The 14589-nt window shown below is 45.6% G+C and overlaps 1 protein-coding gene across 1 annotated transcript in view; it reads left to right on the top strand.

The window, feature by feature from the left end:
- Positions 1–13744, top strand: part of adarb2 (adenosine deaminase RNA specific B2 (inactive)) — a 213067-nt gene extending 199323 nt beyond the window's left edge. Inside the window, exons 8-10 of the mRNA XM_069667522.1 lie at positions 3113–3294; positions 12036–12217; positions 13553–13744. Of these exons, the coding sequence (XP_069523623.1) occupies positions 3113–3294; positions 12036–12217; positions 13553–13729 (541 nt within the window). The 3' untranslated portion in view covers positions 13730–13744. The remainder of the gene's footprint in view (positions 1–3112; positions 3295–12035; positions 12218–13552) is intronic.
- The last annotated feature ends 845 nt before the right edge of the window (positions 13745–14589 follow it).

Below are 14589 nucleotides of genomic sequence, written 5' to 3'. Positions count from 1 at the left end.
ACCTTTAAATATACCCTTTGAAGGATGCAGCCCCTGAATTGGGACACAGCTAGTGTCAGCTAAGCATTGAATGTATTGGATTTAGCAATTTTGTCAAACAATCTGAGCCTATTCTGTGGCTGGTATGAGAATAAAAGTGCTCTGTCTGCTCTCAGAAGGGCATTTTTGTTAACCCGTGACTTTCACTGCTTACTTTAAGATCAGGTGTAGTAATCAGGTCTCTGAGGCTGAACTACCTTTGGTCAAAGTCAGAGTTCGGACCTTCCCAGTGGCTTCTTTACGTTTGAGTGACAGGTGGGAGCTGCTAGCTGTCTGCTAGATGTCACCTCAGCTAATTGAGTCACTGAACGTAACCTCTGGGCCGTGATTGTGCTGCTGGAGGCTTCTGGAGATTTGTTCATGTAAATATCAGACAGATAATCTGTGTGTGCGCTTTGTTGGACTAACAGACCATCCAACACGTCTGAGACACAGCTTTAACGCTTTTAGATTTAGTTTATTTATGTTAGCACTGATTAGCAGCTACCTGTGTCTGTGCTCTGGTTTGTTAGCTTATAATACATGGCTTTGTTACATGGGAGTCAGGATTGTTGTTGGCTAATGACCTGCAGAGACGTCAGCGGGCCGTAGTGCGTTTTCAGTTTGTGACGTCACAGTGTTTCACTTTTTTATACAGTCTGTTTCACGTACCTAATGAAGGCAATCAACAATAACGCGTCTACCTTTTATGTTGCATTTTATTTAAAATCTCTTGTTTGTTTGTTTGTTTGTTTGTTTGTTTGTGTAGTTTTCAGTCATTTCTTGCCTTTATTGGAAAGCTTAAGATGAGAGAGGAGGGAGGGGACACATGCAGCTTAGGGCCCAGGTTGGGATCAAGCCCGCCTGTTGCGATAAGGACCTGGTTTAAAAGGTCCACTCTCCACCAGGTGAGCTACCTGGGCAACTCTTAAATCACTTTTTAATATTGTCTCTGTTCTTGTGCCAGCGCCGAGCCTTAACAGGAACTGAACCCATGAATTTAGCTTAGTAAGCAGCGCGCTGTGCCAACTGAGCCATGCAGGACCACAGCTGAGACACTGCTGTGTGTGTGAGAGGATTGGCACAAACACACACACACACACATGCACACACACACTCAGAGGTGAAGCCTTCTCCTGTGGAGCCTCTGTTAATTTGACCAATTTGATTCAGTTGGCCCGGCCTGGAGATGGTGTGATTAAATCTACCCAGGTCACCAACGGGGGTGAAAGCAATTACTTTACAAAAAAATAGAGTGACGGGGGGAGAGAAGGGACACCCTGCTTTTCTTTCCTTCCCACAAACCCCCCCCCTCCTCACCCCATCGCCCCTCCGTCCCTCCGCCGGGCCAGACGGCAGACGCACTCGCTTTGCTCCGCAGCCTCCCCTCTCCGTTTTTTATATCAGTGTAAATGATGGGTGGCCGTCGTTAAAGTGAGTGGGTCACCAAGGGCCAGTTTATCAAGGTCAGGGTGGAGGGTGGAACCGCGAGCACACACACACACACACACACACACACACACACACACACACACATGCTGCAGTCTTAAAGCGATCCCCTGGATGCTCTTCTCGTCCTCTGTCACACTCATTTTGTAACCTCCCATTACCTTTTTATTCGCCCACTTCCTCCAGCTCCTGCACTTTATTACAGTTAGTTCAGCCTTGACCGCGGGGGATTTTAGGATCTCTGCTCCCGTCATAAACATTTCTGATAATGTGCAATGCTTCACCTGATGATCATCGCTTTGTTTTCTTAATCCCGGCCCAGCCGAGCTCCTTTGCTAATATTTGATTTGAAGTCGACAGCTGGATTTAATTGAGGGGCCTAAATGGCTTTTTATATAACGATGATGTTCTCAATTCCACTGCAGTTTTATGCAGATGAACACATTACTTTAATGGTCGGCGTTTAGCGGGGGGAGGGAAGAAAAGGATGGATGTACAGAGACAGAGAGAGAGAGAGAGAGAAGAGGTCTCTCCTCTCTTTAAATTCACACGCCCAAGCCAGATGGCTGCCTTTTCTTGCATGAGATTAGAAGATGTTTCTGATTCACGGTGTCGCTTTCTGGGTAAATTAATATTTCAGGCTAAACTATTTCTGTTTTTGGTGGAGGTGTGCGTGTGTGTGTGCGTGTGTGTGTGTGTGTGTGTGTGTGTGTGCTCCTCCTCTCTTCTCTTTAAGGGGAAGGACAGATCTTCCTGGCAGATAGCAGGTAAAGCGTGGGCGGGCTTCTTCGTGTTAATTGACTGCTCGGGACGCGAAAGAAGCCGTAATGAGTCATTATTAAGTCTGCAAGGAGAGAAAAAAACAGGCAGAAGATTTAATTGCATCCGTGATAAAGAGACATTGATTAACAAAAAGAACAATGATCTAAAAATTAGCAGCATAATGTGGAGCTTTGATTGTGCCTCACATAAGTTCATTAGTCCAGAGCGGCGGAGAGCACGCAGCTCTCTCTCTCTCTGAAGGGCAGCAGTGATAATAAACATCTAATTATCATTTTGCATCCATAAATTAGCATCTGGTGGCTAAATAGAGAGGGTCTGAGCAGAAAGTGGCACACGACCAGCTGGCTACAGTATCAGACGTGAGGATTAGCATCGCAGTGATTTTGTGTCACTGGTGGATCTCGCTGAACAAATCCTGAGGTGATCGCACAAACGGAGCAGCGGGCGATCGACGCAGCTCTCCTGCAGTGCATTAACCTCGCTGCCTCTGATGAATGCACACATGCTAATGTGTTGTTCCATGTAATGAAGGCTGATGCACTGACCTTTGGCTGTGCTGCTGCTGCTGCTGCTGTGATGGGATGAGGATGTGTGTGTCTGTCAGATTATGTGTGCTGTCAGTCCAGGCTGTTATTCATCACGTCCCACATCAAGATAATGATCAAATTGTCTCCACCTGTCATTATAGCTTGCTCTCTTTTCCTCCCCTCCTCTCTCTCTCCCCCTTTCTCCCGCTTTTTCCCCTGATTCTGTCTCACTCCCCTACGACTCTCCCTCCCCCAACTGTTGCCTTTCCCTCCTTTCTTGCTTTCCCCCACATCCATATTTCTGCTCCTCCACTCTCTCCTATCTTCACCTTCAGATGGAACATCCTGGGCCTGCAGGGGGCGCTGCTGAGCCACTTTGTGGAGCCGGTGTACCTGCACAGCGTGACCGTCGGCAGCCTTCGTCACACGGGACATCTGGGGCGAGTTCTGAACCAGCGGCTGGAGCGGCTGGGCCCGCTGCCCCCCACGCACAGACGCAACCAGCCTCTGCTCAGTGGTACGAACACGACAACGACAGTCAGACTCAGAGTGGTTTACAGGACATACATACTTTGGGGCAACATTATAGAAAGTGAGTCTAGTAAAAGTTCTTCCACTGACAGGCTCAGATTGTTTGACAACATTGCAGAAAGGATCCCTACAGAGATAGACCTTTCTCTCTCTCTAAAAGCCTATCTCGATCTCTATCTTTTAAAGCCACCAGACTCCATTGATAAAAACAGTCATTTTACCAAGCAAACACAGGAGTTGCTGCTCTACAGCTGCCTTGGTTGGCTAATATGTTTGTGTTATTGTGTTTTTCACAAATCTAGAGAAAGAGGAAGATGTTCTTTTTAACCAGTAACAGACGTTACATCACTCTCTTCAAAGCCACCAGACTCCATTGACGAAAACAAGTATTTTACCTTGCAGAGAAGAAAGAGCGTTGATGGTCTACCTCTTAACTATAATGTGACTTTGGTGTTTTAGATTAGCGTTCGGATCCAAAACAATACCTGTACAACACACAATGATGAAAGCAAACTAAAAAAACAAGGCAGTGCTAGACCAGCAGCTCCTGTGTTCTGCAAGGTTAAATCGCTGTTTTTATCAATGGAGTCTGGTGTGTGTGCAGAGAGCGATGTAATGTCTGTTTGTGGTTAAAAAAATCATCTTCCTCTGTTGTTCCTGAACTTTTAGAAGACGCACTTTGCAGCCATTACCACCTGTTTCACTACTCCAAAACTTTTTGTACCTATTTATTACTTTGAACTCCTAAACATGTTAAAAAAAAAAGAAAAAAAGACCATTATCTCAGTAATGATACATTTGGATTAATAGAAAGATTTAAGGTCAATGCTCACTTGGATATAAATAATGGATATATATAAAATAACATGTAGTTTTCAATGGGAGAAAATTCAGAATCATTCCTTGAACACAACATTGTTACTACATTTTGAAATACTACATCAAACTTGTTGGCTAACATCCTGCAGATATGAAGCAACGTGATCATGATCCTTCGAGCTCTGTCAGGGGAAACCTTTGGCTTCTGTATCACAGAGAAAGAGCTGCAGGGATCACGTGGATGTCTGTTTGTGTAAATTCTTTATGTCTTTTAATTTTAATGTTCCTCACATTAAGCTGCTAAAAAACAAGGGTGTCTGTTATGTAATGGGATTGAAATAAAGCAGGAGTAGCCTGGAGCCTATCTGGTTAATTATCTTTAAACAAAACCAGAAACTCGGGGTCGGTTGAATCATCCGCTCGGATCTTATTCTGAAGTTCTTCCTCGTGTTGTTGACAGCCGGTGCTTTCTAGCAGTGACACTCATCTCTGCGCTAAATAAAAGCACGTCTGTGTTTTCAGCTGGGGCCCTCCCATACAGAGATCCTGGGCCATATGTACACACTGTCTATTTTCAGAAGCTCCTTTTAATAAATGTGTCAGATCACACACACTCTCACACACGCTTGACAAACTCATGTAGCCGCACTCCTCCACAGTCACATTGTGCCAGCCAGACAAGCAACAGCGAAGAAGTAGTCTGGCACGTCTGCCCGGGGGGCTCCGCTGAGACCCGAGGCGTTCGTTTGTAGTCGAGATGAATGCTGGAAGAGGATCTGAATGACACCCGACTTGTAGAGACTGAATCAGCCGTCACTTCAGATCTAGGCCAGTCGCAGCGGCTGAGCGACACACAGATGTAGGGCACATTTTGTTACTGGGGATCATTGATAAGAACAAAGACGATCACACACAGGAGCAGGTTATATCATCCAAACTGTGAATAATAGTTGGACTTAAATCTTGACGCACTCTTCATATACTCTTATCAGCTTTAAGAGCACTTCCTGAAGGGCGTCGCAGCTCTCTGTGTCACAGGGCTCTGCTCGGGGTAATTGGGTGCCGTGAGGACGAACACTTTGTGAGGCCTATCCTCATCAAGATTGATAATTGTCCTCTGGTGATGATAGCCGGGATGAATTTATCATCGAGTCCTCCGACCGCGGCCTCAGGGAGCATTTCTCATGATTTGTTCAAAGGCTGTTTGAACGGAGTCGTTTGACTTGTCTGAGGTGGAGCTTTCAGATATCACAGGTCTTATTGGGAGGATTGTAGTCAGGTATGATCCATGTGCTCATCTTTCATACTTAGTAATTAAACTAATTTATTAACTCTGAGTATGATAAACCTCTCAGTAGGTGCATAGCTTGTTTAACGAGTGGGTAGTATTTTTTCTTCGTCCTTTACAGAACCAGGTTCAGACATTGTCTAAGTCCAGCGTTAGCCTTTTACACATGTAGCACAAATAACGGTGATTGTCTGAGACACTTCTTTAAACACTGCGTCAGCTTTAAAAGACGAGAGGCAGCAGGGTAGAGCATCCAGGAGGAGGGGGACTCGTCTGTCACGTTGACTGTTTTTGAGTCGATATAAATACAGCATGTATTTGGCAGTAATGTGATATGTAATGTATCCCCAGATTCTTTCCAGGACACAGCTCCATTGTAAGTATCAGCAATATTCACATTGTAGGGGCTAAATGAGTTGTAGGTACAAAATATGTTGGTAGTGTTGTAATTACTTCAGTGGGCAGCTGTGAAACAGGCTGTAATGGCTGTAAAGGTCGTCCACTAAAAGTTCTTGTTGTTTCCACTGACAGGCTCAGATTGATATTCTAAGTGTGTGACAACATGACAGAAAGGATCCCTACAGAGATAGACCTTTTTGTTACAGAGGAAGATGATTGTTTTAACCACACACAGACGTTACATCGCTCTCTGCACACACACCAGACTCCATTGACGAAAACATGAATTTTACCCTGTGCAGAAAAAGAGAGTTGCTAGTCTACTTCTGACTTGGTCAGCTAATATGTTGGTGTTCTCGTGTGTGACACAAATATTGTTTTGAATCTAAAACCATTTCAAACAGCAAAGTCACACAATAACACAAACCGATCGATGCAGTGGTAGACAAGCAGCTCCTGTGTTCTGCTTGGAAAATCGCTATTTTTGCCAATGGAGCCTGGTGGATTTGAAGAGAGGGATGTAACAGCTGATTCTGGTTTATAAAAAGGGATGTTACCCGACAGTCTGAGCCTGTCAGTGGCAAAAGGATGGAAGGATTTTGTTGCAGCCGTTAGAGCCGAGTTAGGGCTGCTGGCTGAAGCAATTTACAGAGCAGTTCAAAACGGTTTGAACGCCCTGAAACATAGAAAAAGACCCAGGTTAACAAATACTGGAATTCCCCTTTAAAGTTCTTTGTGACGACAAATGATACAGACATGCCCTTTACCTTCACACCCTCTTTACTCTAAACAGAGGTGGCCTCTAATGTCCCTCCAGACGCCCTCTCCTCTGACACACTTCACAATGATGTGTGTTTTCTGTGTGTGTGTCCAAACTGTCAGATCTGAGCAGCTGCAGTATCCCTGAGCAGCTCCAGTCTATTGAAGGGGAGAGGGGTGAAGAAGGGGGAGGAAGGGAGAAGGACAGACGCTGGAAATGGCCCTACACCAAATCAATGTAATCACAGGCCTTATCAGACAGCCATTCAATCTGAGGGGAGCTCGGACAGAGAGAGAGAGAGACAGGCTGAGGGGGAGAGAGGGAGACAGCTAGGCAGGAGGGGGAGGAAGGAAAAGAGATCTCCCCTCTTCTCCTCTGATCTCCTCCTCCCTCCTTTCAGTGGCTCTGATGAGCTCCCCGGCTTTTGTGTGTCCGGGGTTATTTAAAAGTGTCACTCTGGAGGAAATTCCCGGGGATCGCAGGCTCGCTCTTATCGCGCGCAGCCAAAGCAGCTCCACCTGAACCTCAGGGCCAAACACATCGACGGACCGGCTCGTCCTTCACTCTCGTCCTGCTGCTCACTTCCACCTCAGCGTGAACGCAGACTGTGGCAGGACTTTGTCTTTTTGGGACAGAAAAACACCATTTAAGTCTGAAGAGAAGCAGCTGATTCCTGATTATTGGTTTGTCAGTGGGCAACCTAATAACAGACCTCTGCTCTCTCCCTCTGTATGCTTGTTGAAGGGACACAGCAGGGCTTTCAAACGTTTGCTGCTTTGTAGCAGGTTTTTGTGATTCTTCTGTCTCGTGTAATCTCTATCTACAGATTCTACATAGTTTGTAGTACATTTGTAGTCCGAGTTATATTGACCAATCACTTATTAGCAGGCTGCGGCGTATGCAGGAAAAACAGTCCGTGTGGAGAGAAAAAGCAGGCGCAGCATAATGACATCCTGGCTCCTAACGGCGTCAACGATTTAGCTTCTTATTAATGTCTATAAACAGACATCTGCAGCAAGTTCAGCTAACAATCTGTTTGACATCAAACATTTAACTTGAGACAGATCAGCTGGATGTGGTTTCACGGAAGCCATTCAGCGTTCAGATTTCCTGATTTCCTTGAATGCATCATAAAAGATGGCTCCGCCCTCCGTCTCATGTTAAAGTAGTGTTCTTCTCCTCCTGAGGACAGACCTGACAAAGCTTCGTGTTGTTCCTAATCTGCATCATGATGTTGTTCTTTCAGCAAACTGAAGAGCCGTTAATTAAAGTCGATCACAAGAAAATCTGTTTCTGTTTGGGCTTCATCCCGCTGCAGTAAGCCAGAGTGCAGCCTCTGTGTAACTTCCTGTTTACAGTGAGACTGAGACTCAGCACAGACAGATGAACGGGCGCTCCTCCGGGGGATGGGACGAACCAAGAGATGACAGCGTTTATTTAGCAGACACATCTGGAGGGAGAATTTACCTTTGATCTGAACACACGGTCGCTGCTCGAGCTGCGAACTGGACTGTAAACAATGCAGCGCACGGAGGAGGAAGAGTTGGCTGGAGGTTAAACCGGACACGCCCGACAGGTTCACCGTTATGAACCTTGGGTTCCAAGATTGTTCTTGTGAAAGTTGCAGTTTCTCACACGTTTCTCCCTCTCAGCTGTGCACTTTTGTTTTAGATGCTGGAATAAATGTAATTCTGCTCATATGAGGTACAATTATATCAATGATTAGGACACCTGCTGAGTGCACCTTTTAACACCATTAAGGCCTTTAATGCAGCACTTTCATAGCCAGGTAAGGAGTAACGCTGCAGGTGGGGAAGAACATGATCAGTCGAGGTTGAAGCGAGGTGAAGCGAGGTAAACCACTTTTTAAGGTGAAAATCAATCTTATCACGTTTTTCAAACATCGGCTGTATATCAGAAGTGGATGTAGTCATTGTGAAGTCACATCAGTTTGTGGATGGCTGTTTTTGGCCGTCAGCATCTTGTTTGTTTCAGAGACAAAAAGAGGTCTGAGACACATTGGTAAGTCTCTATCTTGATTAACAGGTCGCTATAGCAGGGACTTGTCAATCACAGGTAGCCCCGCCCTAAACCCTCCCCTCTCTCTGGTCTGTGTGACTCTAAACGGGAGCATCAGTGACTAAGTGAACATCATGCTGTGTTGAAGAAGACTTGAAACTAGAGACTGAGACCATAAACTCATCAGGAACATGTTTACTGAGGGAATAAATCAACTAGTAAAAAAAAAGTGTTGATCTGACTTCTGTTTGATCAGTGGAGTCGCCCCCTGCTGGTCATTAGAGAGAATGCAGGTTTAAGGCACTCTGGCGATGGCTTATTTCGAACCTGGTGGCTACGTCCTCTTGTTTCACTGTGATTTGAAGGGACAACCTTTCAGTCACATACCTGTGTTAATGTCTTTATCATACCTGTTGCGTCACTCCTCCTTAGCTGCTCCAGGAAAGCCTGCAGTTCTGCAGTAACACAAACAGATGCAGTACACAAACACTCAGGATCTCCTGTGTTGTGGCTCCGCAGCAGCCTCAGATATTAATCCCTGAGTATGTGTACTGTACTCTTATGAATCCAGAGGCTTTAATTCTGCCTCTTTATGTCCCCCAGAAGAGAAATTGATCAAGTCTTCAATGAGGGAAAAATCAAATTGTCTATTAGAGAAACAGAGGAGTGAGGTCCATTGAAGGGATGAAATGAGGCATGAATGGAGCGAGAGAAAGGAGAGGCAGGATGGATCGGAGGGCCTTTTGTTCACAGAGCTGCGTCTCCACAGAGAGAGGAGAGATGGGTAATAAGAGACTCTGAGGATTGTTCCTGTGGCAGGCGATTCATTCCAGCTGCACGGAGCTGCAGAAAAGAAGAGCAGAGATTGGTGAATGGAAGAGTGAAGCCGGAGAAATGAGTGTGGCAGGCAGAGAGATGATCTGCAGGCGTGTGTTGTGGGATTGTACATCAGGTATTGTACTATAACAAGCTGTCTGTCAGGCGCTGAGATCAGAGGAAACTGCTGTTCACCGTCGCACAGAATCTGTCTGCTGGTTTATATGAAGGTGCTTTAACATTGTATGATAGAATAAATAACTGGAGGAAGTCGAGGTGAAGCGCCTGCTCTCTGAAAACAGTTTACAGATTCACTGTGGATATAAAGCTGTCAGGCTGTGTTAGCCTGCATGCTTCATGTGGAGTGTTTCTGCCTTTATGACACAGATTGCAACATCCAGTATTTTCTTACCTTCGTAGTTTTGTCAGCAGCAAAAACACAGAACAACATTTTGTTCTGTAACTCACTGCTTACACCTTATTAGACAGTTTCAGCTTTAATAATCAGAGGAAGACAAGGTGGCTGTTAGCTACTCCCACAAACAGATGATCAATTAATTAGCTTCTTTCTTTAAGTAGTTTTTACTCAAGGTTATAATGTATTAAAATGAGGCGTTAGGGTGTAAAGAAGAACTCAGATTAAATGCAATGAGGTAAGAGAAGTTCAGGGACGAGCATGAAGGCACGGATGTTGCTAAGACCTGAAAAAAGCAACGCAGCACAAGCTAGCATCCCAGTGGCCACTGGCGATACAAAAAATCCAACAGCAGCCCAGAAAGTGTTCCACCAGATTAAAGAGAGCAGCTGGTTAGCTTAGCTTAGCATAAACTCTGCAATAGAAATGAAAGTATTTTTCTTTTAGCTACATTTAACTTATTATGCTGACAATGATCTCCCTCGTTTAGTACACGGCCCAGAGGGTGCGGCCGCCACGCTCAGTGGGGGCCCCCTAAAGAGCTATGTTTATGGTTTCAGCACTCTGGACAGCGCCGCACCTTTGCCATCACTGCATGATCTGACGCTCTCTCTCTGTTTGAAAAGAATACTGAACAGATTTAAAATGCCTCCAAAATACACAAACAGTTACTTCAAGGAGAAATACTAAAAATGACAGAACAGATAAAAAATAATAAAAATAAAATAAAATTAATTTACAGATTCTGACAGTGACAAAGGATCCAGGTTGCCACTGGTCGGCTGAATGCAGCACAAGACTGATGTTGCATTTTGGACTAGCTAGACGGCAAAACTGGGCAGAGAGTCTCGGCCCGTCCCGACACGGCCTCACCACACATAGCATAAAGTAATGAGGTAGTCAACATACAATGTGAGCATGCATAAGACAGAAGCCTTAGCTTTACGTCGCAATAGAGATGACTGCTTTAACTGTTATGGCTTTTAAATTAGAAGTATTTATTCTCTAGCAGCAGCGTTCCACAGTCCACCCTGTAATCACACTCAGTCGACGGACATTGAACTATAAAAGCTCAGGAGGACCAGCTGGGTTTGGAAATGCAACACTTCCTCTGAACTAAAACTAATACTGAACAAAATGGCATTTAATTACATAAAACAACATCCTCTGAAAAATTAACATGACCAACAAAAACATTAAGTAACACAAAACACGTGAAAGAAAAAACTAAACATTTTCAGTCCAGCACAAGGCATGATGGGAAAAGCAGAAAGTGCAGGTTACTGAGCAGCTACTGAAAAGGTAGCTGGTCACAGACTTTCAAGCTAACCAGCAGCTCTAGCTAGCTCCACATTTAGCACACAGACAAAAACATGGTGTTGCTACTGATGTAAAATTCTTGGCAAGAGAGAAACATGTTCCATAATGTTCTCTTTCATTTTGTAGGCAGGTAAAGTCAGTAAACTCGTCTGTGGTTAATCTTCAAAACCCTTCTGGCTAACGTAACGTCTGGGACAACGTTAGCTTTGTGACTGAAACCGGCACGTGTACGCTGATCAATCTGCATAATCCCTGTTTAAATAAATAACACATACGCCTGTTTACCTCCGCTGGAAACTTCTCCGAGGTCTGTTTTGGTCACTCCATCAGTGCACTATGTGACTCAGCATTTTCTACAACTTCCCCTTTACACAGAAAATTCTGTGAAACTGGCTCCTGTGAATCCCTTACGGTGGCCTTTCAAGGACATTCTTCCTTCCTGAACCGTCACTGGTTTCTTTCCTGCTGTCAGCTTTGTTTCCACAGCAGGCCCGACACCTCACACAGACGGCTAACTCTCTACCTCACCTCCACTTTTCCTCGACTGATCGCTTTGTGTCTTTGCTGAGCATGGCTAATGATTTCAGAGAGAAGGTGGAGACAGTCCTGTGAAGAGCAGGCTTCATCTTTGTGACTGGAGACAACTTTTTTATTTCTTTCAGTATATGTTCCCATACAAACACAGGTACTTACATACTTGATATCGCTCCCGTCCAGGTTGACCTCGACTTCTTGCAGCGCTGCAAAGTTTACGTCTGAATTAGCATCAGCGAGAGATGGAGGAAAGGTTAAACCAAACATCAGAGAGGAGGTCTGAAAGAAAAACGATCATTTGCATCACCTGAGTGTGAATCTCAAGATCATTCTCTCTTCTGTGTCGTCCTCCTGCAGGTCTGAGTAACGCAGAGTACCAGCAGTCGGGGAAGGCCTCGTGTGTGAGCGTGAACTGGACGTTGGGTGACGCACAGCTGGAGGTGGTGAACACAGCGACAGGACGGAGACGGGACTCAGGGACGCCCTCACGTCTCTGCAAACACACCCTGTTCACCCGCTGGAGCAGACTGCACCGCAAGGTGAGCTTCCTCCACCCAAAGCACACCTTTACCTTTTAGCCTTGGCGTGTTGGAGCCCTCAGGTGGGCTCAGTCTGCAGCAGAACAGCTTCTTGTGTCGGTCTGAAGCAGATATTCACGCTGATGGAAAGTTCAATGACTGTAGTGTTAGTGTTAGTTACGTCTCCTCTCGCCGTTCCTCTTCTACTCTGCTTCTCGGGAACAGAACGCTGCAGGAGCCCCATTTGTCAACAGAGCTGTCAATCATGAGGCCACACCCCCTTTTTATAGCATCAAATAACTAATTAAAAGTAAACTTGTCAGAAAAATGAACACTTGAACATTAATCAGCATGATAAGAACTAACTATAATGACAGAAACCATGTTTGACTCGTGTCCCATCTGTTAACATGGAGGAGGCGGGCTTTCTGACCTGTACTGCAGCCAGTCAGCAGGGGGCGATAGAGAGGGTTTGGCTTCACTTTTAGGGAGCTGTCATGTCGGCCATCTTTTTATACAGTCTACAGCCAGAATCAGTGGCTTCTTTTTAGATGTGTCCCGACCAATTCGAAGCTCATTTGTGGCATGATTGCAAACAAAGTCAATGTAAAGGTGCAGAAAGATGCAAATCATGTGTTTGTAAAAGTAGCGATGCTGCCAACATGCGCTCCGTCACAGACACAGACGTATGTAGGAGACAGTACGTGGAGTTTCCTCTCTTATAGATTCAACATCTGCTGTCGTATCAGCGCTGGCAGCTCGGCTCTTTGCCGTCAGCACACGGCCCCGCTGCACTTTCATCTCCATCCTGAAACTTTATGTAACACACACCGCCTGCGTCGCCAAATGGAGGCCGTTAAAGCATAATGACTATGAAACCATAATTATTTGGAGAAGTACTCGAGGAGGCCCCCACCCTAAGTGCTCCCCGCGCGCCGTCTATAAGAGCCACGCAAGAGCAGTCGCACTAATCTGCAGAAGAAACTTTTACTCTCTCTCCTCACTCGTCTCTCCGCCGATCTTCATTGTTTCCCCTCGCCACAATAGGAATGCGCAAAAAGCACAGAGAATGTTCAATTGCTTGTGAAATTTAAATGGGGAGATTACACAGCTGTTGAAGCCCCCCCTTACCTCCCCCCCACCAGCACCCCGACCTCCTCCCAACACCACCCGAATGCATTTGTGCCGCCTCATTCGTTTTGTTTAGTCGCTCTCCTCCTCCTCCTCCTCCTCTCACCAAACCTTTAGCCTCTCTGCCCCAACTTTATTCCTCTCTTTGTTTCCCCTCTTATCTTCATGTATCTCACTTTCTCTCTTTCTTTTCTTCTCTTTCCCTTCCTCGCTCGCCCCCTTCAGTTGGGGGTCCACGTGTCCGGCTCGGCGGACCGCCAGCTCATGTACTGTGAGGCCAAGATGGCGGCTCGTCCGTACCAGACAGTGAAGCAGCAGTGGTTCAGATCTCTGCAGGAAACGGGCCTCGGCACCTGGGTCAAGAAACCGCCGGAGCAGGAGCAGTTCCTGCTGTCGGTCTGAGGACGAGTGTGTGTGTGTGTGTGTGTGTGTGTGTGTGTGAGAGAGAGAGAGAGAGTGAGTGTGTGAGTGTTTGGTTGACCTTTATTTTTTTAGAGTAAGATGACTCCATGCTCTTCACCAACATCCTGCTCCACACCTTCACCACTTCACACCTGGAAGTTTCCCAAAGCAACCACTGAACTCCATCACCACCGTCTGTATGTGTGTGTGTGTGTGTGTGTGTGTGTGTGTGTGTGTGTGTGTGTGTGTGTGTGTGTGTGTGTGTGTGCGTGTGTGTGTGTGTGCGTGTGTGTGTAGGGCTGTACCTGACTCAGAGTTTTGCCAGTCGGATCAGATGGTTCTTTAAGAAGCTTCAGCTGCTCATCAGACTCCTGTGTCAGCCTGCATGAGTCTCATGTTTCACCTGTCAGACGAACGTTTCCTGTCAGTCAAACATTAAGATCTTCTCACCGACTACTTCCTTCCTGTTTAAAGTCAATTACTATCATATTGACCAGTATCATTCAACCAGATGAAGGATTAATTCAGCTAATGAGCTAAAGTTAGCAGCTGGCTCGTAGCTCCACCAAAGAGCATCTGAGAAACTCTGATTTTTCAGTTTAGCTGCTTTATTCAGAGTTTTTCCTGGTTTTAATCAGCGGCTCTGTTTGTGTTTGAGAGGAGGAGATCTCTGAGGTTCATTCGGCTGTGGTTAAACACTTCATGAATGATGAACAATGAAGACAGCAGCTCTCGGCTGCAGCTTGTAGTGGCCATTACAACCCTCAACACAGAGCAAAATATGTTAACGTTCTTACACAACATCTCAAACATAAGAGAAATATAAAGTGTGTAAAACAGACAGCGCCTAACAGAATAAA

This window comes from Semicossyphus pulcher, unplaced genomic scaffold, assembly GCF_022749685.1.
Source record: "Semicossyphus pulcher isolate SPU_LCO1_2020_fin unplaced genomic scaffold, fSemPul1.0.p SCAF_18, whole genome shotgun sequence".
Taxonomy (NCBI): domain Eukaryota; kingdom Metazoa; phylum Chordata; class Actinopteri; order Labriformes; family Labridae; genus Semicossyphus; species Semicossyphus pulcher.
Note: the sequence above shows the minus strand (reverse complement) of the source record. Positions and strands in the feature narration are given on the sequence as shown.